This window comes from Cricetulus griseus, chromosome 6 (assembly GCF_003668045.3).
Source record: "Cricetulus griseus strain 17A/GY chromosome 6, alternate assembly CriGri-PICRH-1.0, whole genome shotgun sequence".
Lineage (NCBI taxonomy): Eukaryota > Metazoa > Chordata > Mammalia > Rodentia > Cricetidae > Cricetulus > Cricetulus griseus.
Window position 1 is genome coordinate 43376563 of NC_048599.1, and position 27574 is coordinate 43404136.

The window sequence follows — 27574 nt, forward strand, 5'->3', positions numbered from 1 at the left end:
TTTTATTTATTTATTATGTATACAACATTTTGCTTCCATGTATATCCGCACACCAGAAGAGGGCACCAGATCTCATAGCGGATGGTTGTGAGCTACCATGTGGTTGCTGGGAATTGAACTCAGGACCTCTGGAAGAGCAGTCAGTGCTCTTAACTTCTGAGCCATCTCTCCAGCCCCTTAATTTGATTTTTGTTGTTATTTTGTTTTATTTTTTCACACACCAGCCTTTTGTGTATATATTATGACATCCAGTTTTATGTTTTTATGGGATTTGTGAGTGTGAATGAGGCTCTTTCTGCCTCATTATGTTTCTTTTGCCTTTTCTAGGATTCTTTTACTTTGACTTGTTTATTTTCACCATCACTACCTGGTTATTATTTTTTTTAAGGAGAGACAGAAAGTGAGTTGATCAGGGCCGGGTGTTGGTGGCGCATGCCTTTAATCCCAGCACTCGGGAGGCAGAGGCAGGTGGATCTCTGTGAGTTCGAGGACAGCCTGATCTCCAGAGCAAGTGCCAGGATAGGCTCCAAAGCTACACAGAGAAACCCTGTCTCAAATTAAACAAAAAATAAAAATAAAAAAGTGAGTTGATCAGGGTAGGAGGGGATGTAGGCAGGAACTAGGAGGAGTAGAGGGAGGGGAAACTGTAATCAGAATATATTGTAGGGAAAATTTTATTTTCAATAAAAGAAAAACACATATTTCTTAAGAATCAGAGTTTATGGATGTTCCTAACATATATGTTTGTTACATTCACAATTATATACATTTCATATGCCTCACATTATAAAGTTAACTTTATGCCTCTTGATTTTAAGGGATAGAAGCAATACAGACATTTCTTTCTAAGAAATATCAGACTGAGTTTGTCAGTCAATATTAAGATTAACACCAACTTACTTGATTCTTGGGCACCCCAGAGGAAATAGTCAAAGTGATAGCAGCAGGAGAAAACAAGCTATGACATCGTATTGAATTTTGGTATCAATTTTCTCAAGTTTTCATCAATAAAAATACAAGAATCACCTGACTTAAAACTAGTTTCATGAAGAGCATGCCTGTGTTAAAGTCTTGTTTTGGCACCTTGAAAAATATTCACATAAATATATATGTATTTTACTCATTATTTTTGGTTGTGCTTGGGATAGGACTCAGGTTTTCTTCCTCTTAGGGAAGTACTCTACCACTAAGCTGCATGCCTAGCTCTCTTAGGCATCTGTAAAGTCACATGATTAGAGTTCCACACCAGCCCCCATACTCAAGTGGACAAAGCTTTCTGAAACTGGACTTTGTTGACATTTACTCATACTTACCTAATAAAGGGGAGACAAAATGCTTTGTTTGTTTGTTTGTTTAAATGAAAAAACTCCAAATCAAACACAATAGGTTGAACTACAAACTCAAATTCAAAACATTGATTTTCATCATCTGACAAAATACTTCAAACTCTTAGTTTTCTTCTTTCTTTGTCTACTTTGAGATGATCTTTCTATGTAGCCCAGGATGTCCTGGAACTTGCTATGTAGACCAGGCTGGCCTTGAACTCACAGAGATCTGCCTGCCTCTGCCTTCCTAGTGGTGGGATTAAAAACATCCAGCACCACACTTGGCATGGAACCTTGATGTTATAAAGCATTGCAGTTTCTCTATCCTGTAGATAACATTCAAAGATCCATTTCCTTTTGACTATGAAATTAAAGTGAATAAACAAAAAATTAGTCTTCTTTGTTACAGTAAGCAGTGAAAACAACACCTAAAATGCCTTGGAATAAAACAGTTCAAGTTCAACATTTTTTTCTCACTCAAGGGGCTGGGTTAAGAAATAGATACTGTCATTGAGAAAGATTTACTCTGTGTAGCTAGTGAAAAATTCAAAAAACAACTATATGGGCTGTTTGTCCAGATGTACTTTGTCTGTCCTATGATGACATCAGACTCAGCCTGCATAACTGTGTAAGTCCTGTCTTAATTTTTCATGGTGATAAGTACATAAGAATGCTCAAAGTGCCTTTATTGAATGTGTGCATGAATGGGCAAAAGAATGGTACCCTTGGTCCCTGGAAAATCTTTCATTCACTGCTGTTGAAATTAATTAAGCCTGGAAATTCCCTGGACCATCCCTACAGGTTCCATCTCCCATCTTCAGTATCTCTCAAAGCCTGCATGCTCAGCGTGGTCCCTGTAGGCTAGGCCAGTACTGCTCAGTGCCTTGTTAGAAATGAACCAAGAATCCAAGTTGGACAAGGCCTCAGATGGCTTAAATACATGTTAGCACTTGAGAAATCAAATTTATTCATATTTATATGCTACCATTCTTGAAAAGACTAGGGAACTTTAAAGCCTTTTTTGCTGTTACTTTTGCTGATGCTAGTTGAGAAAGGGCTTTACAGTGTAGCTCAGGCTGGCCTTGAACTTGAGATTCTCCTGCCTCAGCTTCCCAAATGGAGGGATTACAGATTTGTGTCACTATGCCCACTGAGTACAAGTCTTCAGAATTGGAAATTTTATGTTTTGGTCTGCCATCCCTTGCTTTTTCATCAACAGTTTTTTGTTTTGATTGTTTTATTTTTTAATGCTGAAGTCATGAAAAACACAGATTTGTGCTTGCTTACAGATTTCCTCCAGGGTCATCACAGTGCGGAATGGGATCTATGTCTAGGTGGAGACATGCCGTCATCTCCTCTCTTAAACAGTTAATCCAGTAGAGGAGTTCAATCCTCTGGCCAATGGACCACCCCTCAGGAAGGTGGCTCTACCCAAGCCATGCTAACAAGGGAGGAGGAATAATGGATTTTCTAAGTGTGTCAAGAGAGATCTGCCTGCCTTTCTGAGTCTAGCTCACAGTGCATCACTTTTCCTGATATTTTTCTCTTTTCTGTTTGTCTTTTGGATGCTGGCTGGGGTCTGATATGCTTTTTCTGGTGCTTTGGGTTTCCTTACATTTCTCTAAGGCTCCCTTCCTCTGTGCTGACGATTTTTTGCTGGCTTAACTCAAACAGCATGGACCTTTTTCCCTCCTAAGTTTCTACCTTTGAATCTATAAACAAGACAAACAAACAAAAAACTCTCTCTAAAACTCACCTTCTCTGGTCTGTGTATTTTATTCTTCTAACTCATGAGATAAGAACCTGTAAACCACTGGCTTGGGCAGCTTTTGTGGTCACTGAGTTTCCAGGACCCTAGATTCCTGGAAAACTGTCACTGTCAAAAACACCCTGATATTCCAGTATCACTTTAGTCCTACTTTAAATAATAACACTAATTTATGGTTATTAGCTGTTAAGCTAATTTAAATCACATACTATGACTTTACCCTTAATATAGGCCAGTCATCAGAAGTTCTGGTTTGTATCTGTGCTTTGGGGTAGAAGTGGCCCTACTAAGATCTTTTATAATTTGGCTAGTTGACAACTGGAGAGTTGAATTTGTTCCCCCTTCATTGGGGGAAGGGTGATAGCTCTAGCCAACCATATCTGCTTATTCGTCATTTCTGTGTCATGATGGCAGAAGGTACCTCTCTTTGTGCTAGTAAAGTGGTTAGACATCTCTCCACATCTTTGTGTTAGACCCTTTGTCTTTTCCATGTGCTACTTGAGGCATCTATCTAATCTCTGTACGGACTATTATGGGGGAACAATATTTACATTGGGGCACAAATGCTTTATGGGAGTGATTAAGATTCACCTTCTAGCCCATAATAAATATGGTATCCTAGGCAGGTCCACTTTATAGGTCTTGGGGAAAATAAAAGATAGCCTAAGGCCCAATCACCTTATAATCTAGAGAATAGCTAGATGAAACCCACCAGAAAAATTAAAATCAACCTCGTACACTTCAATATACTGAGTAGAATTAATACTTGTTCATCAAATCGCATGGGCCGAGTGCATTTTAGTGAATATTATTTATTTCAAATTCATGAAGAGTCAGAAAAAAAAAAAACTTTTCCCTCTTCAGTTTTGCAGATGAAGTACCTTGCCCACAAAGAGGTTAAATGTCAAGATGACACCCTGTGCTGCCTCTGGCTACTGCAGTTAAGGGATTCACTAGCAGAGTCAACAGGCCACAGGGAGGAGGTCTGCTGGTTTCAAAAACTTTTCCTTGTCACATCTTATGACCTAATCATGTTTAGAAGTCATTCTGGAATTGTTCCACCACTGAGTATGAGTTGTTCTTGGAAAAGTCTAGATTTCATAATGGGAATGCCAACCTTCAGCAAGAAGTTGCCTCCAGCTTGAAAATAAGGAGCAGACATTAGAGAAAAAAATGACATATTTACAATGAGAGGTTAGACCTCTCAATGACAAGGCACACAGTGGGTTTGTTGCTTCCTTTTACTGACCTCACCTAGATGGCAATAGTAAGAATAATGTCAAGAAAATAGAGAGGACGTAAATAATTGTCTATAAATTCCTAAATAACAAGCTGAAGAAAAAATAAGATTTTATTTTATATTTAATACACCTTCCCTTTTCTTTTGGGAGGGCTGATTTGAGAATGCATATCAAAAATCCTTATGATCTGTATTTTCATCTGTGGCTTTGTGACTGGTACTTCTGCTACTACATGAAGTGCCTACATGTTAACACACTATTCATTTCTTCTTAATAACTGTTTATTGTGGCTTGTTTTGCCCTACAGATTATATAGACATTTGCATTAAGTTCAGTCATGATGGATCAGGCTTCTGCAGGAGGGGCTTTCAATCCAGAGATACTCAGTATGAATGGTACAGGTTTTGAGGACTTTGCTATTAATACAGTTGGAACATCCAGAAACTAACCATTTCATTCATGATCATATTTTAATTCATTTTTCCAGAATAAATATACATATATTTAAAATAATTTATAGTAACTTAGAGTTGCCATTCTGATGTTATTTTTGTACTATTTTTCTACCAATATTTTAATTTAAATTTACCACATATTTAATTAAAAAAACTATAAGGTCAAATTTCAGAATTATTAGTTACTGCAAACTGGAATAAGACACTCTTCTTGCTGACTGAATATTCTCTTTAGTTTTGGAGGTTTTGGAGAAAAACAAACAAACAGTAAAAATCAAACTCATGGGCTACTTTAGGGAACTTACAAAAAAGTGACCCTAAAGGGCAATCTTTGAGTTAATAAATTCCCCGTATGAGAAAAAATACATTAATTTACTGAGTAAATTTGGAAAAACCATGATGAGAAAATTTAAAATATATGGCATGTACACATAGATATAACTAGAAAAGTAAATCACCAATGTTAAAAAAAAAACCTAAATCAGCCCAAACCAAACCAAACAAACCAAAAAAACCACAAGAGAGTCCAGACACTAAGGAGCTACATGGTCTTAAGTCCCTAACTTCCAGAATATATCCAGTCATAGAGGAAGCAGGGGCTCTGCAGTGTGGTATGGAATGAAACATATGCAGACTACCTTTCTTGGCGAGGCTGCTGTTGGGTTCGTACTTCTCAATCAACACTTGGACCTGCTCTTGCTTCAGAGGTGGGTAAAGTATCTCATTGAGCCTGGGGTCTCTCTGCTTAAGGTTGATGAAATCCATCATCTGCTCCACAGTAAGGTACGGTTTGCTTTTGGCACCACTGAAAGCAACAAAGACACAAGAAATTATACCACATTCCTCATTTTATTTATGCACTTAGCTACAGAGAAATCATAACTGCAGCATAACTGGAATTATGGAATTCCAATTCTACAATGGAATTCTGACCTTGCCCTAAAAACATGGGTCTTCCACCCCACATTCTAAAAGTTTGATGGACTGACACTTTTCCACCCAACTCTAATGCCTAGAAAAGTATCAGATGACTAACATTGTCCTTGATCACACCGACCACTTAAATATTGCTGATTCATTAATTTAGAAAGAAAAAAACCAATGTGCTTGTAAATATTTTTCTTTTCTTTAAAGTTACAGGTTTATAAGAGTCTACACCTCTCATTTGCTTGAGGTTGTTTTTGGAAGTGGGGGCTCACTCTGTATTCCTCATTACGTTGGTGCACACTACAGTCCAGGTTGGCTTCAAGTTCCCAGTGGGCCTCCTGAGTCAGCTTCTTTCAGATAATGATAATGATTTATACTATCATATAGATGTAGAACTAAACACATAATCTTATTGTATCCTTAAAATAGCAGTGCTATTGAATAATGCTATTCCAATGCCCATTTCAAATTTATTGGCAACCCACAAAAATTCAGTGTTATAAATATTGTGGATACTCAATAAATGTGAGTATTTTATGGTGATGAAATCACAAAGCAAAAGTGCTCAGTGTACAACGTCACACTCAACCTCAGGACTTATCTGCCTGCTACTTTACTTCCTTTACCAAATTTGGATCAACTTTTTGTCATTATGTAGACTTTGATATATCAAGAGAGATAAATTGCAATTTCCATTTAATTGTTTCTTTTCTCTTTTCACATCTGAGTCTCTTTAAGAAGCAATACATGGGCTGGAGAGATGGCTCAGTGGTTAAGAGCACAGACTATTTTTCCAGAGGACCTGGGTTCAATTCCCAGCACCCACATGTCAGCTCACACCTGTCTAATTTCAGTTCCAGGGATTCTGACACTGTCATACAGATATACATGTAGGCAAAACACCAATGAACACAACATAAAAAATAAGTATTAAAAAAGCCAGATGGTGGTGGCACACACTTTTAATCCCAGCACTTGGGAGGCAGGTGGATCTGTGAGTTTGAGGCCAGCCTGGTCTACAGAGCAAGTTCCAGGACTGATCAGAGAAACCCTGTCTTGAAAAAAAAAGTACTTACAAAAGGAAGCAATACCTACAGGCTGGAGAGAGGATTCAGAAGTTAAAGGCACTTATTCTTGTAAAGGTCTCAGATTCAGTTCCCAGCACTAACATAGTGGCTCACAACTGTCTGTAGCTCAGTTTCAGGGAATCTAACCCTATTTTTCTGGCCTCTGAGAGAACTAGGCATACAAATGGCATATAGGCATCCATGTAGGCAAAACACTCATGCTTATTAAATAAAAATAAGTATAAAAAAGCAATGCCTATATAAAATTAGAGAAAGCAATATGCTGTCTATGTGGGTTCTTAGTAATCTATATTTCTTTATACTGATATATTTCAGAGGGATACAACCAGTAGTGTTCAGTCAGGATTCTTTCTGTTACATGAATCTTCCTTCTGTATATCGGTACACTTCCTGCTGTATCTATAATAGTCCATCTAAATGAAGCCAATGGAGCATCTGAAAATGACACCCTACCATACATGTATTCTAGTAAATATCTGCTCAGTAAAACAGTCATTGCTTGTCAAGCTCAAAAGCACATTATCACCTCCATCACACCACCCAGAAGCACTGCTTTTGGACAGTCTCCTTCCAGTCCTAACAAAATCCTACCCAAGCCACTCCGAGTATCAATGCAGGCCAGAAAAAGTAGATTAAAATGCATTCTCTTACAATTCAGAAAAGATGTTATCAATTTCAGGTCTCGGACAAAGATTGTTCAGGAAAACTCTGTACACATCTGGAGTGAAGTCCTCTTGAGGTATAGAATCGTTCTGGGAAGTAAAACAACAGGGTAAGCAAGAGGGCTCAGACTTTAGCTTCCTTTCCAATTTTTCTTTGCCCCTCCCTCCCCTCCTTCCCTTCCTCTCTTCTCTTTTTTTCCAAACCAGAGTAAATATCAAGCACACATCTCTGAGGCCCACTGTAGCCTTCATTTAGCACCTGACTTTGGTATGTTTTAAAGCTTAAGAATTTTATCCTGCTAAACAGATGTTAAGACAATTTCCTAAATATATTTCCTAAAGTTGCATGTAGGAAGACAGAATCTGTTCAGTAGAGATGTTTAACTTGCCTGTCTGTCCCTCCCTCCATGTGAGTATACATGTGTGCACACATGAGCATAGGGAGGACAGACCTTCGGTGTTGTTCCTTGGGAGCCAATGATCTTGTGTGTTGAGACAGGGTTTCTCATAGGCCTGGAATTCATCAGGTAGGTCAAACTGGTTAGCCTGTGAACCTAGTGACCACTTTGTTTGCTTCTCCAGTGTGATGGGGGAGGTCCTTCTGTGGATAGGTTTGTCTTATTGGTTGATAAATAAAGCACTATTGGCCAATAGGGAAGCAAGTTAGGCTGGACTAGGAGAGAAGGAGGATTCTGGGAAATGTAATAAAGAGGAGTTGCCATGTGATCACCAGTAAGAGAGGAAGCATAAGGCCCTTGTCCTCGGTAAGATAAGGCATCCTCGGTAAGATAAGTCCTTGTAAAAGTATATAGATTAGTAGTTATGGTTGATACTTAACACTGAGCTAGCAAATAAGAAGTCCTAGTCATAGGCCAGCAGCATTGTAAATAATGTAAGACTCTGGGTGTTATTTGGGGCCCTAATGTGGTGGCAGAACTTGGGTGGCTGGTGGAAAGAGTTATCATTACACTAGTGTTAGGATTACAAGCACGAACCATCATGTCTAGATTGTTTATCTGGGTTGGGGATCAGATTCAGGTTCCTATTCCCTTTGTTGGGCTAAGCACCTTCATAAGTCATTCTTACTCTCCCTGCTCTCTCTGTCTCTGTCTCTGTCTCTGTCTCTGTCTCTGTCTCTCTCTCTCTTCCTCCCTCCCTCCCTCCCTCTCTACTCTGTCTTTCTGTTTTAGATTAAGTCTTCCTCTTTAAAAGTGGTGGTAGAAGATATATGGCTTCCTTTGCCATTTTATGCATTTGAAATGGACAGATTAGAGGCATGAAGAATTTGTACACTCCTGTGCCTTTATCAGGCTTTTGAGAGAATGCTTTAAAGGTGATAACCCTGGAGACAATGCTAAAATAAAAATGTAAAATTTAACTTTGTGTCATTTCCCTCTCTCTCTTTAGAAGGAAAGGGTTTATTTCATTTTATACTTCCAGGTAACAGTACATCAGTGAAGAAAGCCGTCAGGAACTCAGCCAGGGCGAATGGATGCAGAATCCATGGAGATACACTGGTTTACATTATTTGACCTGCTATGTTTTTCATAGGTAGTTCAGAACCCATCATCATTTGCTACTGATTGCTTATTGTCCTATTGTTTAGGAAGCGAGTCACTGATGTAAAAGACCACTTCTCTGGCTATGTTTTCTGTTTGACTGGGCTGCCATGGAAACCGGAAGCATGTATTTAAGTCTTTGTTAACAGGAAGGACATTTTTCATGCGGCTTCCCATTTCAGGTATGTGCTTGAAGGATTATTTTTATTTTTAAGTCCCCCAAACACAGAAACAACCTTCCTTTTAAACATGTTCATATATTCTAACTAGATTTTAATAGAAAACTTAAATAATCATTGTCTGAAATTGTACACTGCTTGCTAACATGCCAGAGAATTTAGCTCACCACTTGGCAGATAGTAGAGGCCCCATGTTTGTGGAATGAAGAAAATGAAGTAATATTTTCTTGACTAAGTCCATTTATATGACGGAGAACATAATATCTTGCAAAAATGATTTTTTCAAAAACAAAAGAAAATGCAAGAATACAGAAAACATCTTCATATCCACAGAGTTGGTCTCTTTAGATAGAGCTTTGAAATGATGAGCTCAAGGACTCAAACCTAAGAGCATTGGAACTTCTATTGAAGGGCTTTATTTGTGTTTGGCCACTCATAAGATGGAGATATGAGCAACCTGGTTATAGGATTTCAGAATTCCATTTTGTTTATGAAAAGAAATACCTTTGCCTAGAGGATGCCAGTTTCTGTCTGAGTTAGACACATACTTCTTTCACTCTTCTACATAGGCAAAATGGCTCTACTTACTCAAATATATGAGAACTATTTGACTGTGAGAAGAATATTTAAAATCATCTGCAAAAAAAATATCCAATGGTACTGTTGGCCAACTCAAGGACTGAGTTGTATTTATGAGCCCCAAGTGGGCTATCCCATTCTTCTATTAAATATAGCTCTCTCTGACCTCACCTGGCAGACACAGAAATTGATCTTACCTAAGGGCATCATTAATGGTCTTCCTCGACTTACTGCCCCCTCTTTTCTTGTTTCTCTCTGAACAGCTATACCTTTCACTTGGGCTGCATTTTACCCCAACCCTCTATTCCTGTCTCATTCTGCTCATCTCATATTTCAACACTCCTCTGACTGTATCTTGTCCTTGGCTTCAGATTTCTCTTTGTTCCTTGTGCACAGGCGAGAACTTGCACATTGCATGTTAACTTCTTAGTTTCCAGTGTGTAGAATACAGAAGCTACAGAGTAAATTTTACTAAGTCAACATTATGAGAATGGTGAATTGTGATATCAAGGACTGAATATTGTATTTCCCTTGTAAAAGTAGGCTTAGCTACACTTGTGTGTAGACATATAATTCACAGACATATTTTACTAAACTCTAACCATTGTTTACTTTTTCACCTGTGAACTAGGATTTTCAATTAAAGTGGATAAATAATGAGACAGTCTGAATAAGTGCAATATTATTTTCATTGCATGTTGAAATTCAGCACATGTAAGAATTTTTCATGAAGCTGGTTTTCTTCCTCTTGTTGCTCTCATGCCCAACTGATGGGTGAGAATGTCCCATGGTCTTTGAAGTCAGTGGGTAAAAACAGGAAAAAAAAATATTCCAAAGAATTCGATTGGAGTAAATTATTATCACTGAAAGTATGGTGCAAGCATCTTGGGGAGATATTTACTGAAAGCTACAGGCAATTCTCAGTTTTTTTTCATGTGAAATGAGTCTATAATTCACAGACCTTGTTTATGTACCTTCTCTTTCTATGTCTGTGTTTGGTAAAGAGAAAAGCTGAGTCATTTTACCTTCATGACTAAAGAGGCAGCCCAAAGTCCAGTGTGCTAAGGGTCATGCTCCATGTCTGTTTACTACTCTGTTTTTGATGGTGGTTTTTTTCTTTTTCACACATTTGAGTATTTAAAAAATCATTTTACAGTGAACTTGTGTTTAACATTCAAAGAGACTTAGAATTTATTTTATTGAAGCAGATCTAATAGAGCCCATAGATTTATTACCATCATTTTTTTTATCATTTTAGTCTATGTGTATGGGTGTTTTTCCGGCATGCACATCTGTGTGCCATATAACTATCTAGTGCCCACAGACCAGAAGGTGTCAGATTCCTTGTGAGTGGAATTACAAATAGTTGTAAGTCACCATGTGGGGCCTGGGTTAGGGTCCTTTGGAAGAGTATCAAGAGTTCTTAACTACTGAGCCACCTCTCTAGTTCTCTCTCTCTCTCTCTCTCTCTCTCTCTGTCTCTCTCTCTCTCTGTCTCTCTCGCTTTCTCTCTCCCTCCCTCCCTCTCTCTCTCTCTCTCTCTCTCTCTATATATATATATATATATATACATATATATATATATATATATATATATAAATTACCCAGTAAATTTTGGACATTCAGCCCTCTGTAATATTTTTGCCTTAGATCCATAAAACAAAAGTTGAATTAGCCAGAGCCCATGGAATCACTACAAATAAATTGTTCATTATGAATTGAGCTCTTGTGTGGTTTGAAATACAATTTTGATAAAGTGATTTTAAGAACCACAACCATAAAATGATCATATTTCTGATTTATCTTTGGGAAGTATGGCAATGAACTACAGTTACACAAGAGATGTTCCTTTATAAACTTTATCTATAGCATTCCTTAATAAGGCATGTGCAAATCTTTAAATAGAAGATAACTAATCTCCCTATGTATTAAATGCATACCTACCTACTGCAGTAAAATTTATATCTAAAACAAATATATGGATTTATTTATTTTCTTCATTAAAATGCAACCCCACAGGCCAACATCATGGTAACACTACAGTGTAATTACAAATGTCACCAAGGCCTTCCAAGTTAATAAGCCTTAAATCAAGGGGATTTAGTACTGATAAATTATTTTCAGTTCTCAGAGAGCTTGTGGGTAGAATAGTAATTTTCTGAATATGGAAAGGTTTTCACAGGTCTCACTGGAAAATATGTTTGGATTATTAATAGAAGGACAGTAATTGCTTTGTCTCATTTTAGGTAGTGTATTACTTTTCCCCAATTAGGGTAACTTGAGGCTAGTGACTGTAGTCTCCGAAGGAAAGCCCTCTAAAGCAATGTGTTATTGCAACAGATCATGTCAGCCAGGGTACAAGTTCAAGTGCATTAATTATCCCTAACAATGTGCACAAAGATAATGTTTAAAAAATCTCAACAGGATATCCACAGCATTTCTGGTAATGTGTCTATTTACAGAACACAATTAAGTCCAGTTTGAATGACGGCTGACTAGGAAGCAGACTCCCATCTATGCAGACTTATCAACCATTTATATAACCCGTTCCTTCTGTGGAATGTGTAAAATACCCCTAGGCAATACGCTCTGAATCTTTTGGCTAACAAGTGGCTATTTCTTATACTCACTTTTTTTGTACCTATGAAATTACCACAAGGATTTTTGAAAATTCATTTGATGTGCTGTAGGCAGCTCATAGAACCATTTATTTCCTAGCTTTGAAATGGGTTTTAGTCTTCCTATCTTAAAAAAGCATTTAAATTCTACAAGTCCTCCAGATAAATTATAGTTTACAATGAATAATGATCTTTCAAAACTATAATGGAGGTTGGTTATATCTTAAAATATCCTCAGTTTGTTTTCAGAAAATTGTCATTACATTTAATTTGCTAGAGAGAAGTATTTTTTTTCCATTTTAAACATAACTCCTACCGTCTGAATCTCATTTTCCTTCTAAAATGTCTTCAGTTGATATTGGAATGAAAAATTTAAGCCTATAATAGACATAGTGAATTATAAAGACACAATTTATGTTTATTGACTGAATTGTCAGAATCCAATTGTCCAGAAAATTGCAATTTATAGAGAATTGATTGATAGATTTGATTTTTTTTCTATTTAGCTTCATTCCGTGTTTCTTCTTTCACTCATCTAGATGTAGAAGACAAAGTTAAACTTTTTGATCCTTGTATTTCACAAGATTGTATCAAGAAAAGATAAACATAGAAGTGGTCACAAAGGGGAAATTATTTACTCATGTCCTGTAATTCCATCTTTCTGTTTCTTCTTTCCACTGAGTGTGTGCAATGGTCATTGCTCAGCTAGTAAAACTCACTAAGTTTTTACTCTCTGTGCAGTATCTTTTCTGGAACAGACTTCTCAGTGGCAGCACCCACTGTTTTTTAACAACAACTCTTTCCATTTGAAAATGGGTTTGCTGGTGTATTTATTGTCTCATTCTTTGAGAATACTCTACTGTATTTGGAACCCAGAACTGCAACATTTGCTCAGTGCCTATGCCTGTACAGAAAGAAATCATGGAATACTAGTTGAGTCAGTGATAGAAACTGCATTGTTCTGTATCTTTCCTACTCCAAAGCTTCTACCAGAAAAACAACAGTGAGCATGCCTCAGCATTTAACTTGTTCAGCACAATGAAGGGAAAGGTGTGAAGATGGATTGCACAGTAAAGCACTCTCAAGGTATAACAGAAGTCCTGGGTTTGATCTCCAGCACTACCCCTTCTTACATGGAAGAAAAGAAAGGAAATCAGTGCAAGGACGGGAAATGTGTACTGCTTTTGTAGCATCACTGTCCACTTGCACTTAGAGCAAAATTGGTATTGGGACAGCTCTCTGGCTTTCCTGTGACTTGGCAAAACCTTTCCTCTCTTTTATTTTTTAAAGAACTTCTATCTATCTATCTATCTATCTATCTATCTATCTATCTATCTATCTATCTACTTACCTACCTATCATGTACATATGTACGTACGTATGTATGTATGTATGTATGTATGTATGTATGTATGTATGTATGTTTGTTTGTTTGTTTGTTTTTGAAGGTAGTACTTCGTTATGCAGCCCTGGGCTGGCCTGGAAGTTGCAGTGATCCCAGCCTGCTCCTGAATGCTGAAACTACAAGCATGCAACACTTGCCAAGCTAGCATCCTTTCTAATTTGTTTAGTTTTTTACCTTTTGGAACAAGAATTGGGTGACAAAAGAAGTAAGTAGTGCTCAGTCCTTTATTATAATTTCATCATAGGTTGAAGAGTAGCTTTCTAGTTTCACTCAGTGCAACTTGAACATGGCTGACGATGTGTCTAGTTATCTCCAGTGGCTCAGAGTCCCCTACAGTAGCTAGTGATCCAGATAAGGGCTGTCTTGTTGCCTAGATACTAGGTGAATGTAATTTGAAAACCAAAGGAACATTCTCCATAAGCATGAGACTCTCAGAAGCAGTGGTAACATATCCTTCTAGATGAGTTACATGGAAGTGAATTGACATGAAGATGAGTTCCTGTCGGTGGCAAATGTATACTGATGTCTTCTGTATCAGGCACAAAGATAAAAGAGCACCCTGCATGCTGGCCTTCTCCTTGTGAACAGCAAGTCATCTCCAAACTGTTTCGAATCTGCAACCCTTTCAGTAGAACCTGTGGACACAGCCTTGAAAAGTATTGATACTAAATTTGTTTAATAATATGTGTACCATGCACCAACTATGACTGTAACTGATGAATTTGAAAACTAGAGGTTTAAAAAGGATAACTAGAAGTTTGTATTTTCAAAAGCTTCTAGGAGGGCAGGAGAGATGGCTCAGTGGTTGAGAGCCCTGACTGCTCTTCTAGAGGACGTGAGTTTAATTCCCAGCACCCACATGGTAGCTCATGGCTGTCTGTGGCTCTAGTTTCAAGGGACCTGACACACTCACACAGACATATATGCAGGCAAAACACCATTGCACATACAAACAAAGGCTTCTAGGGCAGTGGTTCTCAACCCTCCAAATGTTTCCACTCTTTAATGCAATGCCTCATATTGTGGTGACTCCCAACCATCAAACTATTTTGTTGCTATGTCATAACTACAGTGTGTTACTGTTATGAATCCTAGTGTAAATATCTGGTATGCAGGGTATCTGATATGTAAACCCTGTTAAAGGGTCATTCAACCTCCGAAGGGGTTGTGACCCACAGGTTGAGAACCACTGCTCTAAAGCATAATAGCTTAACATTATTAATAGATATTGTCTCAAGAGTCATCAAGAGTGGGTTTACTGTAGATGATATGATCAGATTACATTGAGAATTGATGGTGCAGAAATATTTATATCCATCTTCCTTACTATCTGTCCTCAGCCTCTCCCAAACCCTGCCTCAGCTTCTTCCAAGAAGAAAGCCTCATGTAGCCCAGGGCAACTCTGAATCCACTAGTAACTGAGGATGCTCTTGAAATACTATTCTTCCTGCTCCTACATCCCAACTCATGAGATACTGGGCATTTGCTAACATGCCCAGATAATTCTTTTCTAATAACAATAAAGGATCATTTTAGACTGAAATACCTGAGATTTGAGAGTTAAAGAATATAACAATGGTCTGCCACATTGTACATATTAACAAATAAGTTCCGTTACTTTGGCCTTTTCTTTTGGTTGGTCTTATTTGTTTGGTTTTTGATACAGGGTTGGGATCCATAACTTTGGATGGCTTGTAACTTGTGTATCCTGGGCTAGGTTCCAACTATCAGCAATTCTCCTGCTTCTGCCTCTTGAGTGCTGGGGTTATAGACACCCATCTCACTTTTTGTTAAATTGCATCAAGCTAAGTCTAGGAAATTCTAGGAAGTATATGTTTAGTATGGACTTTTAAGAACTGTTATACTGTAGGATAGTGGAAAGACAGCATGCTCACCCTTGAAGATGGAAGACTACAAGCCTCTAGTGCAGTTTCAACTCGCTTCCGGTCTGCTGAAAACAATCGGTAGATGCTACAAAGTGAAAGCATTCATGAGAGCTGGTTAAAAGGTGATGTGGTTTATTGCACACACAGATGACCCTAACTCAAAATATTACACAGAGTGAAAGTTAGGTATCTTTGAATAGTAAAAAAAAAAAAAAAAAAAAAAAAAAAAAAAAAAAAAAAAAAAAAAAAGTCAAACATTTCTCTGCATGTCTGCATCTTTTCTCAAGATCTATGTGTATCTTTTTAAAGACTTATAGGGTCTGATATAAAATAAATATTCCATGACAGTGAAGATGACCTACTGAAAGTTATTGCACTAACTAACTTTTCACATTAATTCCTAAAATAAATGACTTTCCCAGTCTTCCCAATCTTGTCCCTTGTACCCATTGCCTCCAATGACACACTGTGTAGAAGCTCCTGCTGGCTTCTATGGCAGTGCTTAAGGACTTCCAGACAACATTTTCTAACCATGCATTTTCTTTGCTAGGAATTGAATACAGTGATTTGGATTTGTACACTCCATTCATACATTAGAAAACTCAGTCTGGTGCTCACCACTTCTGTAGGGTAAGATGATCTGCCATCTTGCTTATACTGGCTGTTCTTTGTAGCTCTCTTCTTGCTCTGTGTTGCCACTTGAGCTCCCTGCCTGGCTCCCTTATCTACTTGACATTAAGTGACCCAAAGGGGTACCAAAGTTACAGAATTTATACTCCTAGGACCGATCGGAACCGCAGGTAAATTCTGGGATTGACACAGTGTGGTTTCTTCCCTATCCCCTCTACCCACTTCCTACGCGCTCTCAAAAATCACTCCACAGGAAGTGGTGGTCAGGGAAGTGTCATGAGGAAGCCAGCTGCTCTTGCATGAGACTAGCATGACGGAGGACAGGGCTACCACACCATTTCCATGCTCCCACTCAGCGTGGTGAAGAAATAAACCAGACTTATGGCATAGATTCAAGATTTTGGGACAAAGCAGATGTATGACAGGAAACATGGCTGGAACTTACTTTTTGAGAGGAATGCGCCCTTCTGGAGTGACCTGAAGCTTGAGCTTAGTGTATCTGTTGGAAGAGCAAAAAAGTTAGTCATTTCATTTTTAAAAATACTGAAAATAGAATACAAGAAGAACTCAAGTCCATGTGCAGAGTGTTGAATTCACAGAACTATCCCAAACCTCGAAACTGGTACTTGGATGGTGACATGGAGCTAAGTTTTCTTAGAAGCTTCCCAGAAATTCCCCTCATGTCTTCTTTCGGAGTCTTCCACAAGTCACTGGAATGCTTACATTAAACAGCAGAGATTGTCTTTGCTTTTTGTCCCTACATAAAATGTGATCATGTTTTCGGTCTGGCTTCTTTCCCTCAGTGTTAACTCTGTGACACCTATCTGCATCTTGCTTAGTTATCATAGTTTGTTCATAAGAAATTCACAAAGAACATAAGGACTGGATTTATTTCTTCATCAGCCTACAGACACACAGGTGGAGAGCTAGAGAATCAGGACTCTCAACTACTGCTAGCAGAGCGTCAGTAGGGAATGCTGCTTTGGGACACTGCCTATGCTGTGACCCAGAGACACCACACCCAGATTTGTACATAACACATGCATCAAAACTCATGTGTTACAATTCCCACAGCAGCCCTCACCAGGGTCATTCATCTGCATAGACATTTTCAGTAGATTATGATTAGTCAACCAGTTTCACCATGCTGTGTCTCAGCTTGAACATCCTATTTCTCTGTCTCTTTCATTCACACTGTGTAGAAAATAAATGTTCTAGAAATATTTGTTGGATGAAGGATGGTAAGTAAGATGAACACGATAAAGAGAAGGAGGAAGGAAGGTAAGAGGCATGCTGGGAGTATCGTTAAGGTAACAAAATTAGGAGAGGGGATTATTCCAAGATGAAGCATTTGAGTAAAGACCTGTGACCAAAATTCACATAAGAACAAAACAGAAAATGCCTGACATGAGGTCTAAAACAATGGCTATGGTGCTGGAACAAGAGTGAAGACAGAAATCTATTCAGTGAATTAAAGGCATGCCTATTAATATTTCTGCTTGTGGTTTTGATTTAAAGGTCCCCCAGGCTCCTGAACCACCAGACTCACCAGGAGGAACACACCCATCTCCCTGCTGCTCATCTGGCATGAATCACTATTTTCCTTGGTCAAATAATTTTTAGAAAGGCTGCTTCAATCCAGGGTGATTTTCTAATCTTATTTCATTTTTTTCCTGTTATTTTCTTTCTTCTTGCCCTTTCTATTCTCTCTCTCCTCTATCACTTGGTACAACAGTGTCTAATGTCTGGAATTCCATTATCAATCCAATGAATGAAGGAGGTAGGAAGTTCTTGTGATATCCACCAAAATTCTCCAAATCTAGAATAAACGGGACATATGCTGTCTGCTCTCTTCAAGCGTTACTAAAAGAGAGAACACAAGCGAAGGCAGTAGAGGATGCTCCAAAAAGAGCAACTCTGTGTTCTGAGTGCAGCTGCCAGAGTTTGGAGGTATCTCCTCTTATATGTCAAAAGCCCTGATGTTCAGTCACCCCAGCCTGATGTACACTTAGGGAAAGGGCCACCTCTCCTGGAAGTCTTCCAAGCCTTAACAGTAGAGGAATCTGTCCTCCAACCTATCCCAAAGGGAAATAGATGTTTATGAATTCGAAAAGACCAGGCAGCATAAACAAAGACTCACAAAGGATAAAGGAAATGGATTCAGAAGAAGCAACACCCTTAGCAATACAATAGGAGTGACTTACGCTTTCTCCAGAAATGCGTCCCTGGACATGTTCTGAGCCAGGAGGTTTGTTGCCAAGCTGAAAACCTCACTTGTCCATTCCTGAAAAATGTAAGTCACACTTGAATTAGTTTCAATATTATTCAGGTGTAAAATATGCTTTTAACTTGTCTTCCAGTAAGACAGACAAATTAAATCAGGTTGGGTGTGAAGAGTTTCCCACCCAGCCCCTCTTCTTTTTTAAATGTTATAACTAAATTCATGTCTAAGTGATTCTCTTTTAACAAGGAAATGTACAAATGATGATACAGTTTTCTGTCCTTTAAGTCCCTCATTGATAAAACTGCTGTGCTCCAACAACTGTACAGGTTTTACTAATTTTTTAATTATGAATACATACATGAATAACAGAAAAGTTTAAAATGTGGCAAATTTATTTTCAACGGAATTGAAAAAAAATATTCCTACTTTACCACTCACAAAGTGGAGATTTCTGTGTTAACTAATTCTTAGCCAGATGCAGACAAAAAGCAAAAATGTGGTAGCATCAAAAGCCCATTTCCAGGATAGGCAGTGAGGAGATAGCCAGGATGAGGCTGGGCACTGGGGGTTTACCTGACAACAATGAAATGGAAATCTGAGACTGAGCATGCAAAGAACTCAGCTGGGGGGCTGCAGCAGTGCAGGTGAGGAATACTGACCTTTGACCTTTACAGATTATCCAGTGGGGATTTAGAACAGCACATGATTGCTATGGGCTGAAGATAAAATCATCCACTATGAAACTTAAAGTGTACGCAGAAAAGCATCAAGACAATGTTTTTAATGGCATGGGGAGCCGTTTTACTAAAATTAGATGATTTGAGTAAACTAATATTGGCATTGGCTTTAAACATTTGTTTCTTTTGTAGTATTTTCTGGAACAAAGATCAAAGTTTAGATTTCTCTATGGCAACTTTATGTAGCAGTGAAAGTACTTAAAATTGAAGTTATTGTGTGGTTTTGTGGGTTTGTTTAGAGCAGCTGTTCTTAACCTGTAGGTGTCGACGCATCAGATGTCCTGCATATCACATTATATATTATGATTCAAAAAGTAGCAAAATTACAATTATGAGGTAGCAACAGAATAATTTTAGGGCTGGGGGTCAGTACAACATGAGGAACTATCTTAAGGGGTCGAAGCATTGGGAAGGTTGAGAACTACTGGTTTAGAGCTAATTTCACACCAAATACAAAAGGAATTAAAAATATTTCTAAAAATTTAATTTTAGTTTGACATGTTAGGCTGAAAAACTAAATCTTTCACTGTATCCAATAAAAGTATAATGTGAGCCAAATGGAACTCTGAATTTTCTAGTAACCAAATTTAACAAAGGGAAAAGTACATAAAATTATTTTTAATAAGATATTAATTTAGATCAGTATTTTACTGTTTGAGTACCTCTGTGGCATTTCAACAAGAAAATTCACATAACTTCATATGATTGGCCAGTATAAATGTAGATGTAAAAATAAAAATATTGTATAAAAATGACCTCCCTGCTATATATAGAAGGTAATTATGAAACAAATTAGCTTCATGTTTAGACTGGAATTCTATCCTCAAGATTTCTCATTAGATTGGAGGAAAATGGAAAAAAATTCCAGAATCAGAGGCATTTCTGGTGGCTGTGACTGCCAATTGGTCAGCACAGGTCTTCTACAGCCATTGGTCTCTCTATGGCTCTTTTGAAGAAGAAAACAGCATGTCTTACTTTGGGTTGCTAGAAACAGATCCTGAGGTGAGGGTTTATGAGGATTGGGCTTATTATAGTGTTCCATGGCAAAATTAGAGTAGTAAGCAGGAATAGTCAAAGAGGAGTGAGAAGGCTGAAAACCAAGCAAGGTCCCAACAAGACCGACAATGGTTTATCCCACCTTGTGTAGAGGATAAATCAGGTCTGAGTTTGCTGATAGGTGAGCAAGAGTGTGGGTGTGGAAATGATTGTGCTTGTTAGGTTTGGTGAAGGGCTCCACAAAGAGACAGAGAAAGCCTCAGGCACATTGGTCTCCTTGCTATCAAAGTGTGTTCCAGCATCCAGGAGAGCAGCCAGCAAAGGCACCTGCTGACAGTGAAAGTCGAATCAGAAAGAACAAGGACAGCATTCTGCTAGGATCCTTCCCAAATAGTAACTAGTGTTTTTAGGATTTCTGAGTAATGGAAGTAGCCACCTTATACAGGAATGAACATACAACCAAGCTCTGGGGTAACCGGTTCATGAATGGAACATTTTTCAAGTTTCATGTGTATTTGCATCAGGGGTTTTGCTGAAGAGCATTTGCACCTTCAGTGGGACTGAGAAGGAGACAGAGATTCTGTATTACTCAGGAGTTTCTGGTTAAGGTCTTTGCTGCACCACGGTATGAGTGGCCATGTCCTCGGGTGGATGTATAGCACTCTGGAAAGCTTGTTAGAAATGTTGATTTCAGGCTCCACACTGCATCAGAGTCTATACTTACCCAGGAAATCTTTGTGTGTTTTATGTGTATCAACATTTAAACATACATCTGGACCAAAAGCAGTTTGTTGAATAGAAGGACACTCCAGGATCTGGCTTGGGAAGCTTTGGCCCAGTCTTTGTTTATTCCCTTTGCAAGCAAATAAATAGATGATTTGGGGCTGTTGAGTTTTGCACAGCCCCCAAAGACTTTGCAGCTGTGTTAGGAACAACATGGTTAAAGAGAAAGGGGCCAGAGTATAATGCAGAATAAGAAAGCAAGAGTCCCTGCTTGGAATCAGATTACTGGTGCCTTGGACTTCAAACCTGAAATCATCATGAGAATATGGAATATGCTTTGCTGTGGGACCACTGGATCTTACTGGGACCTTGTTTTCATAAATCCAGTGCCTAGTGTGTACTACCATGGCCTGAGAAGGGAAGCTTCTTTGTTGTAGAGGACCTGTTCTTTTCCTTTCAGAAACAAAATATTGAAGTCACTCAACTTGGCTTGGCCCCAGCTATTTAAATCCTGACATTTCCTGTCTTAGCTTTAAACTCCCCTTTGGGACAAAGACCTTAACCTGAGAAGATGACTAAAGAGCAACTGTAGTGGAATTCTGTTGGAGGTTCGGGGCTCCTGTTTCTATCCTTCTCCATTCCCTCTCCTCTCATATGTCAATTTAGACAGATTCAAATGCACTATGCCTACCACATCATGAAGGTAGTGCCCTTTTATTTCTAAAGCTTTTTAAGTCCTGAAATTTGTGGTATATGATTTCATGTGTTTGCTTAATACTATGAACACTTATTAGTCATGAGTATCAATTACACTGCTGACGACTGTTTGAATATTTACTACATTCTGAAGGAAGATCTTTGCATCCAGTAACTGGCTCTCATAATATTTTTCTAGGAGATGGGTAGCTATTATCTTCATTTTACAGAAAGGACTCATGAATTCAAAGCACTTATAATTTGTCTTGGAGCCAATACAGTCACTGCTTGGGATCAGAACACTGGTTTCTTAGACTTCAAATCTGAATTCTTAGATGCCGGGTTCATCATTGTGTTGTTCTAGAATAATTTTAAACAGATAAATAAACCAATGAAATATATTCAATAGCCAACATTAATTTATACCTCCCTATGGCCATATGTTGTAAACATTTTATAAATAACTAACTCATAATCCTCACAATGCCTTCAGAAAGGAAGTCTGTTGTCAACACCACATTTTGCAGGTGAAAAAGCTGATTTGGAATTGTTCAATAAATAGCATAAGGTAAACACAGACAGTCATGGATGCTTGGAATCGGAACCTGGGTTTGCCTCTATAGTCAAGTGTTTTACCACTACCTTACAAGGATCAAATGAACGAAGGAGGGGAGAAACAAGAAATGATCTAACAGAGGGACTATGAGGCCAGCCACAGAATGCAGAGCTGACCGACGTCTGGCAGCCCTGATGGAGATGGGCACCAACTCAACTCAAATTTCCTGTAGTTCATGTACAAAGAATAAAGAGAAGGATTCAGCCCTGACATGATTCATCTTTGTCCTTCATCCAAATACCATCATGCAGTAGTTCAATGAAATGCCCCCAGTTCTGAGAACAGGAAGAAATTCTCCAGGGCCAATTCACCGTCTGGCTAAGAAGAGTAAACATACAAAGACTGTGTCTTTGGAAAGAAGTGTCATTCTCGCCAATGTTTCTGTTTTCTCCTCTTCTGATTCATGTTATTTCAAATGCTCTAATGTATTTATGTTACCTTTCATTTTTATTTCATTTTTTGTTATACATACAAAATACTGGACTGATGAAACTAACATGTATATCTACCTATCCAAATTTGAGAAACATTAACATTTTGTCACAGTTCCTTAATTACATATTTTTCTTAAAAATTTCTTAATTACTTAAAACCACTGCAAACTGTTGCCATACAGTTTAAATTGATTCTTCCCTAAAATCTCCCTTCTTTTAATTCTCTTTCCAGATGCAAGCTCTAGTCTGAAAGGTAAATATCAACACTGCATCTATTTTTATATGGCATTCTGAAAAGGGTGGTATAGTTCTAGTTCAGGATCTCTCTGCATAGTCCTGGCTGTCCTATAACTTGCTCTATACAGCAGGCTAGTCTTGAACTTGCAGAGATCCACCAGCCTCTGCCTCCCAAGTGCTGGGATTAAAGATGTTGTTAGCATGTCGTCTGATTTATAAACAAAGTTTTATTGGAACATAGACACACTTCTCACTTCTGCATTGTTTGTGGCTGTGTTCATGCTATAATGGTAGAGGTGACTATTTATAATGGAACCTACCCTGAAATGTCAATACTATGAAAGCCCCCATCATAATATGGCCCCCTCTATGTTTGAGATTCAGTGGATGAGTTCCTGTTTGTAATCAATATTATGTCTTTAAAACTAGGCTGTTGCACATAGGTCTAGTTCATTTTAACTCCCATATTCTTCCATTGCAAGAATGGATAATTTGAGAATCTCTCTGTTTTTATTGATGGATATTTCTTTTTAAATATTTGTTTTTTTGCTTCACTTTTCTTAGGACATAGCCAAATGATTATTGTGAAGAGACTAAAGAATTCTAGGATTCCAGCATTTTCATCCAGCAGTATTTTTCATTGACGTCCTGACATTGAAATCCTGGCTTACCATGTAGCGGAGCACTGTTTTATATATCTGGGAGCCATTGTGTTTTCTTTTTCAAATTTCATAATAATATTCTTACTGTTTTGGTCCTCTGCAACAAAGCAAGTACTCTTAACTCTCTCTAGCCCCATACTTATGATTTTTCAATCCACTTTTCTCTTCACTCTTTTAAAAAGGTGAAGAGTTTTGCTTGCTTGAGGACTGAGCTCAAACACATACACCAGCTTCAGTGTCACTGCTGTTTGCAGAAGCTAGATGTACACAGTGGCTGCATGTTGTAAATGGATCCCATGGCATCATAACATGTCACTTTCCCAGGGAATGGCTCCAACTTAATACTAACCTATGGAATCATATGAGAAGGCAAAAGAAATATATATATTTCTTTCAGAAATATATATTCATTTAAAATGATCCTTGAGGAGGTAAAAAATATTCTAGAAGGTCTCTGGTATCTCCCGGGTTACATACATATGCATATAAAATATATAATAAGTATATACATATAGAATTATAAGTCAATGCATACTGCCATAAAGGACTAGCAAGGGTTATGTTCTAAAAGCAGATAATTTCAATTTGACATCACTATTGTCATTATGTGTTAAAAATTCCTTTGTGTGCAGTGTATGCATGTGAGAGCCACACTCATCCGAGTGTATGCATGTGTGCATATGAAAGGCACAGGGCTGGAGACTGACTTCCAGTATGATCTTCTGTCATTCTGCACTGTATGTTTGAGACAGTATCTCTCAGTGATCCCGGAGGCTGCTGTATGGCTAGAGTGGCTGCCTGGCAAGCCCCAGGGACCTGCCTGTCTCTGTCCCCAGTACTGGAATTACAGATGTGCACTGTCATAACTGGATTTATGTGTATGCTAAAGATCCAAAGAGCCAGCACTTCACCCACAGAGCCGTCTCCTCAGCCCGTGTAATTACATTTTAAATAAACATTTCAATGCCATTTTAGACTCAATGTAAAAGTGAGTGGCGGGTACAAAGGGTTTCCATGTATCCCTTGAACCCCAACATGTGTAGCTTATTCCATTATTTAATATTACCCACCAGAGTGGCATATTTGCTACAATCCATGAACCTACCCAGAGCCCATCTTTTATAATGGAGTTTGTTTGTTGATGTTATTTGTTCTACGAGCTTGGGGAAATCTGTGATGGCACACATCAGTACATACTATCAGAGTAGCTCTCCTGCCGCTAGCGACCTCTATGCCCTATTTATTCACCTCTCCGTTCACATAATGAGTTTCAAAAGGGTCTTAGGGCTTGCCAGAATTTAATGCTAGATACTTTAATACTTGTCACATGTTTTAAATACTTCAAATTCTACCTACTAATAGTTGCCAACTGCTGTCATTTGTAACAGTGATTTCCAACTAAATCACTTCGTATGTGGCAGCAGACCGGGAAGTGAGTGATGAGAACACTTTATGGTTCCTTCAGAATGGCCTCGCCTGCCTGAGCACAGTTCACTACCCTGCTAGCATGAAGCAGAATCCATGATGCAGGACATTTTTCTTAATGATGCTGTGAAGAATCTGTCCATGATGCGAGAAGTTCTATATATTGCACAACCTGTGTTCCAATCAGAAAAGACTAGGAAAAGTCACTGCACTATGCTCTGAGAGAGAACACTTGGAATGTAGAAGTCACTTGCATGTGTGCTGAGAGAGAACACTCAGAATGTAAAAGTCATTGCATGTGTGCTGAGAGAGAACACTCAATACAGAAGTCATTGCATATATGCTGATAGAAAACCCTCAATACAGAAATCATTGCATGTATGCTAAGAGAGAACACTCAGAATGTAGAAGTCACTGCATGTATGCTTTGAGAGAGAAGACTCAGAATGTTAGATACGATTCAGGAACTGTTTCCTCGTATTTGTTAATAGAGTCGGTCTTAGATCCAATTTTCATCTCATAAACAAAAAGAAGTGACTGTCAGTCACAAAACTGTAAGACTACCATCCCACAATAACAAAGCCAAACCAAAGTGTACTAGTGTCCATTAATATCTGTGTTAAGAGACAAACATGATCTTGCTCAGCTGATGTAATACCAAGGAAAGATGCATTATTATTTTCAAATGACTCTAGAACTGGAAAACGCACAACTCAAGCTAACTTGGGAAATAGGAGAATTGATCAAGGACACTGAGTTATTTATTGTAATGAAGGAAGAACTGGACAGATTGCAGAAGAAGAAATGCATTAATAAGCTAAGAGCATCAAGAATCGAGTATGAAAGCAAGGACACTTTCTTTACTGCTTCTGCAAGGAATTTGCAATCAATCTTTTTTCTAGATGACATGATTCCCTCCCCTACTAGTGAGCTCTTTCTTATGTCCCCAACTGCACCAAGTTGTCACAGATAGTGGCTCCTGTCACCACAGAGAAACTGGCTGATTTCTTTACCTTTCATAGAACAATCCTGGTATTGGTCTAGTGGATCTACCTTTGGGGACAATCACTTCAGTTTAGAAGCTTGTGATGCATAAGAGGCCAAATCCTGAGCTTGGTGAAGCAGTTCACAGAAGCAAGGGTGTAGAAAACACTGCATTTTTTTCAAGGGCCCAGGACAAGGATCTGTGTCATCCCTTAACTTACATGGATCTCATCATTCATATTTTTGATTGTTTTTACAATTTGGGTGATAAACTCTTAGTCACTAGGTAGGATGTGTGTGATACACATGTAAATAAAAAACACTTGCATGCCTTCAAGGTTTTGTCTTTGGAAGTTAATCCCTATATCTCCCCTATATTTTTATGTTTGAACATCACTTTTGGCTACAGGACTGGTGACATTGGTTTTGTATGTTTTGTATCGTAATGTAAACTATGTTGGAATGGGTTTTTAGAAAGTCAGGAGTACTGGGTGTAACATGGCTGAGGGAGTGATCCAGTATGCAAAATAAGGGAACTTTCATGTTGGCGTTTACAGCATCTGTCCTGGCAGCACTGGCCTGCTCCATGCCATGCTTTATGCTTTGGGTTATGTCATAAAGAACTGATGCCCAACCATCTTTCTACAGTCAAGGGAAGCATCACTGCACTAAATGGTACTCTGAAGGTCTACAAAGCAGTCACATGCCTGGAAGTTCATTGCACATGGCAAGCTCCACACTCATGTCTGTTTTTTACAGGTGTTAGGTCTAGCACAATGCTAGCCGGCTTCTTAGAACTGTTATTTGTTTGTCTGGCATACAGGGAAAGTTCAATACAGTGACATTAGACTCAAATCATCTTGAAGAGGATAGTGTGAAAAAAAGCCATTTTCTGTGGTTGAATATATTTTGTCCCCTCTGAAATTCATGCTGGATTTTAACTGTTATTGTGGCATGGGTGGTGGTGACATCAAGATGTGAATAGGTCAGAAGATTAATGGTGTTCTCGGGGAGTGTGAGGGAGTCCTCATTTTCATGGGACTGAATTAATGATATAGAGTGAAGTATTAAAAAGCAAGACTCCTCTCATGTTCTGTCTTTTCCACATGAATCCACTTGCCTTTTATGCCACAGCCTAGGGTCCCCTCTGGTTGTGAGTCCTCAGTCTTGAACTTCAAATCTCAGGACATGTTTAGCGAAATAAACCTCTGTCTTTTATAATTACCAACTCACCATTATCTTGCTACAAAGCCAAAAGGGACAAAGGCATTCCCCAGACAGGAACATGAGCTGTTGAAGTTAGACAAGGAGAGGTCTGTGCCATCACTGTGAGCTTCAAGGGTATTTTTTTTTTAATCAGCTGGGTGGTAGTGGTGGTGATGGTGGTGGTGGCAGTAATGGTGGTGGTGGTAGTGGTGGTGATGGTGGTGATGGTGGTGATGGTGGTGGTGGTATTTATCTCCCGTTAGTTTCCTGACTCATTCCTGGTATGTAGAATCCCAGAAGATTCACACCTAT

At 38.5% G+C, this 27574-nt stretch overlaps 1 protein-coding gene across 7 annotated transcripts in view; it reads right to left on the reverse strand.

Moving 5' to 3' along the window:
* The window catches only part of Plcb1 (phospholipase C beta 1), a 678981-nt gene that overhangs the window by 198712 nt on the left and 452695 nt on the right, over positions 1-27574 (reverse strand). For all 7 annotated transcript variants that reach the window (XM_035446906.1, XM_027421690.2, XM_035446909.1 and 4 more), the window contains 5 exons: positions 18527-18606; positions 16768-16821; positions 15702-15777; positions 7456-7556; positions 5428-5594 (listed from right to left, as the gene is read on the reverse strand). In XM_035446906.1, coding sequence (XP_035302797.1) covers positions 5428-5594; positions 7456-7556; positions 15702-15777; positions 16768-16821; positions 18527-18606 — 478 coding nt within the window. The remainder of the gene's footprint in view (positions 1-5427; positions 5595-7455; positions 7557-15701; positions 15778-16767; positions 16822-18526; positions 18607-27574) is intronic.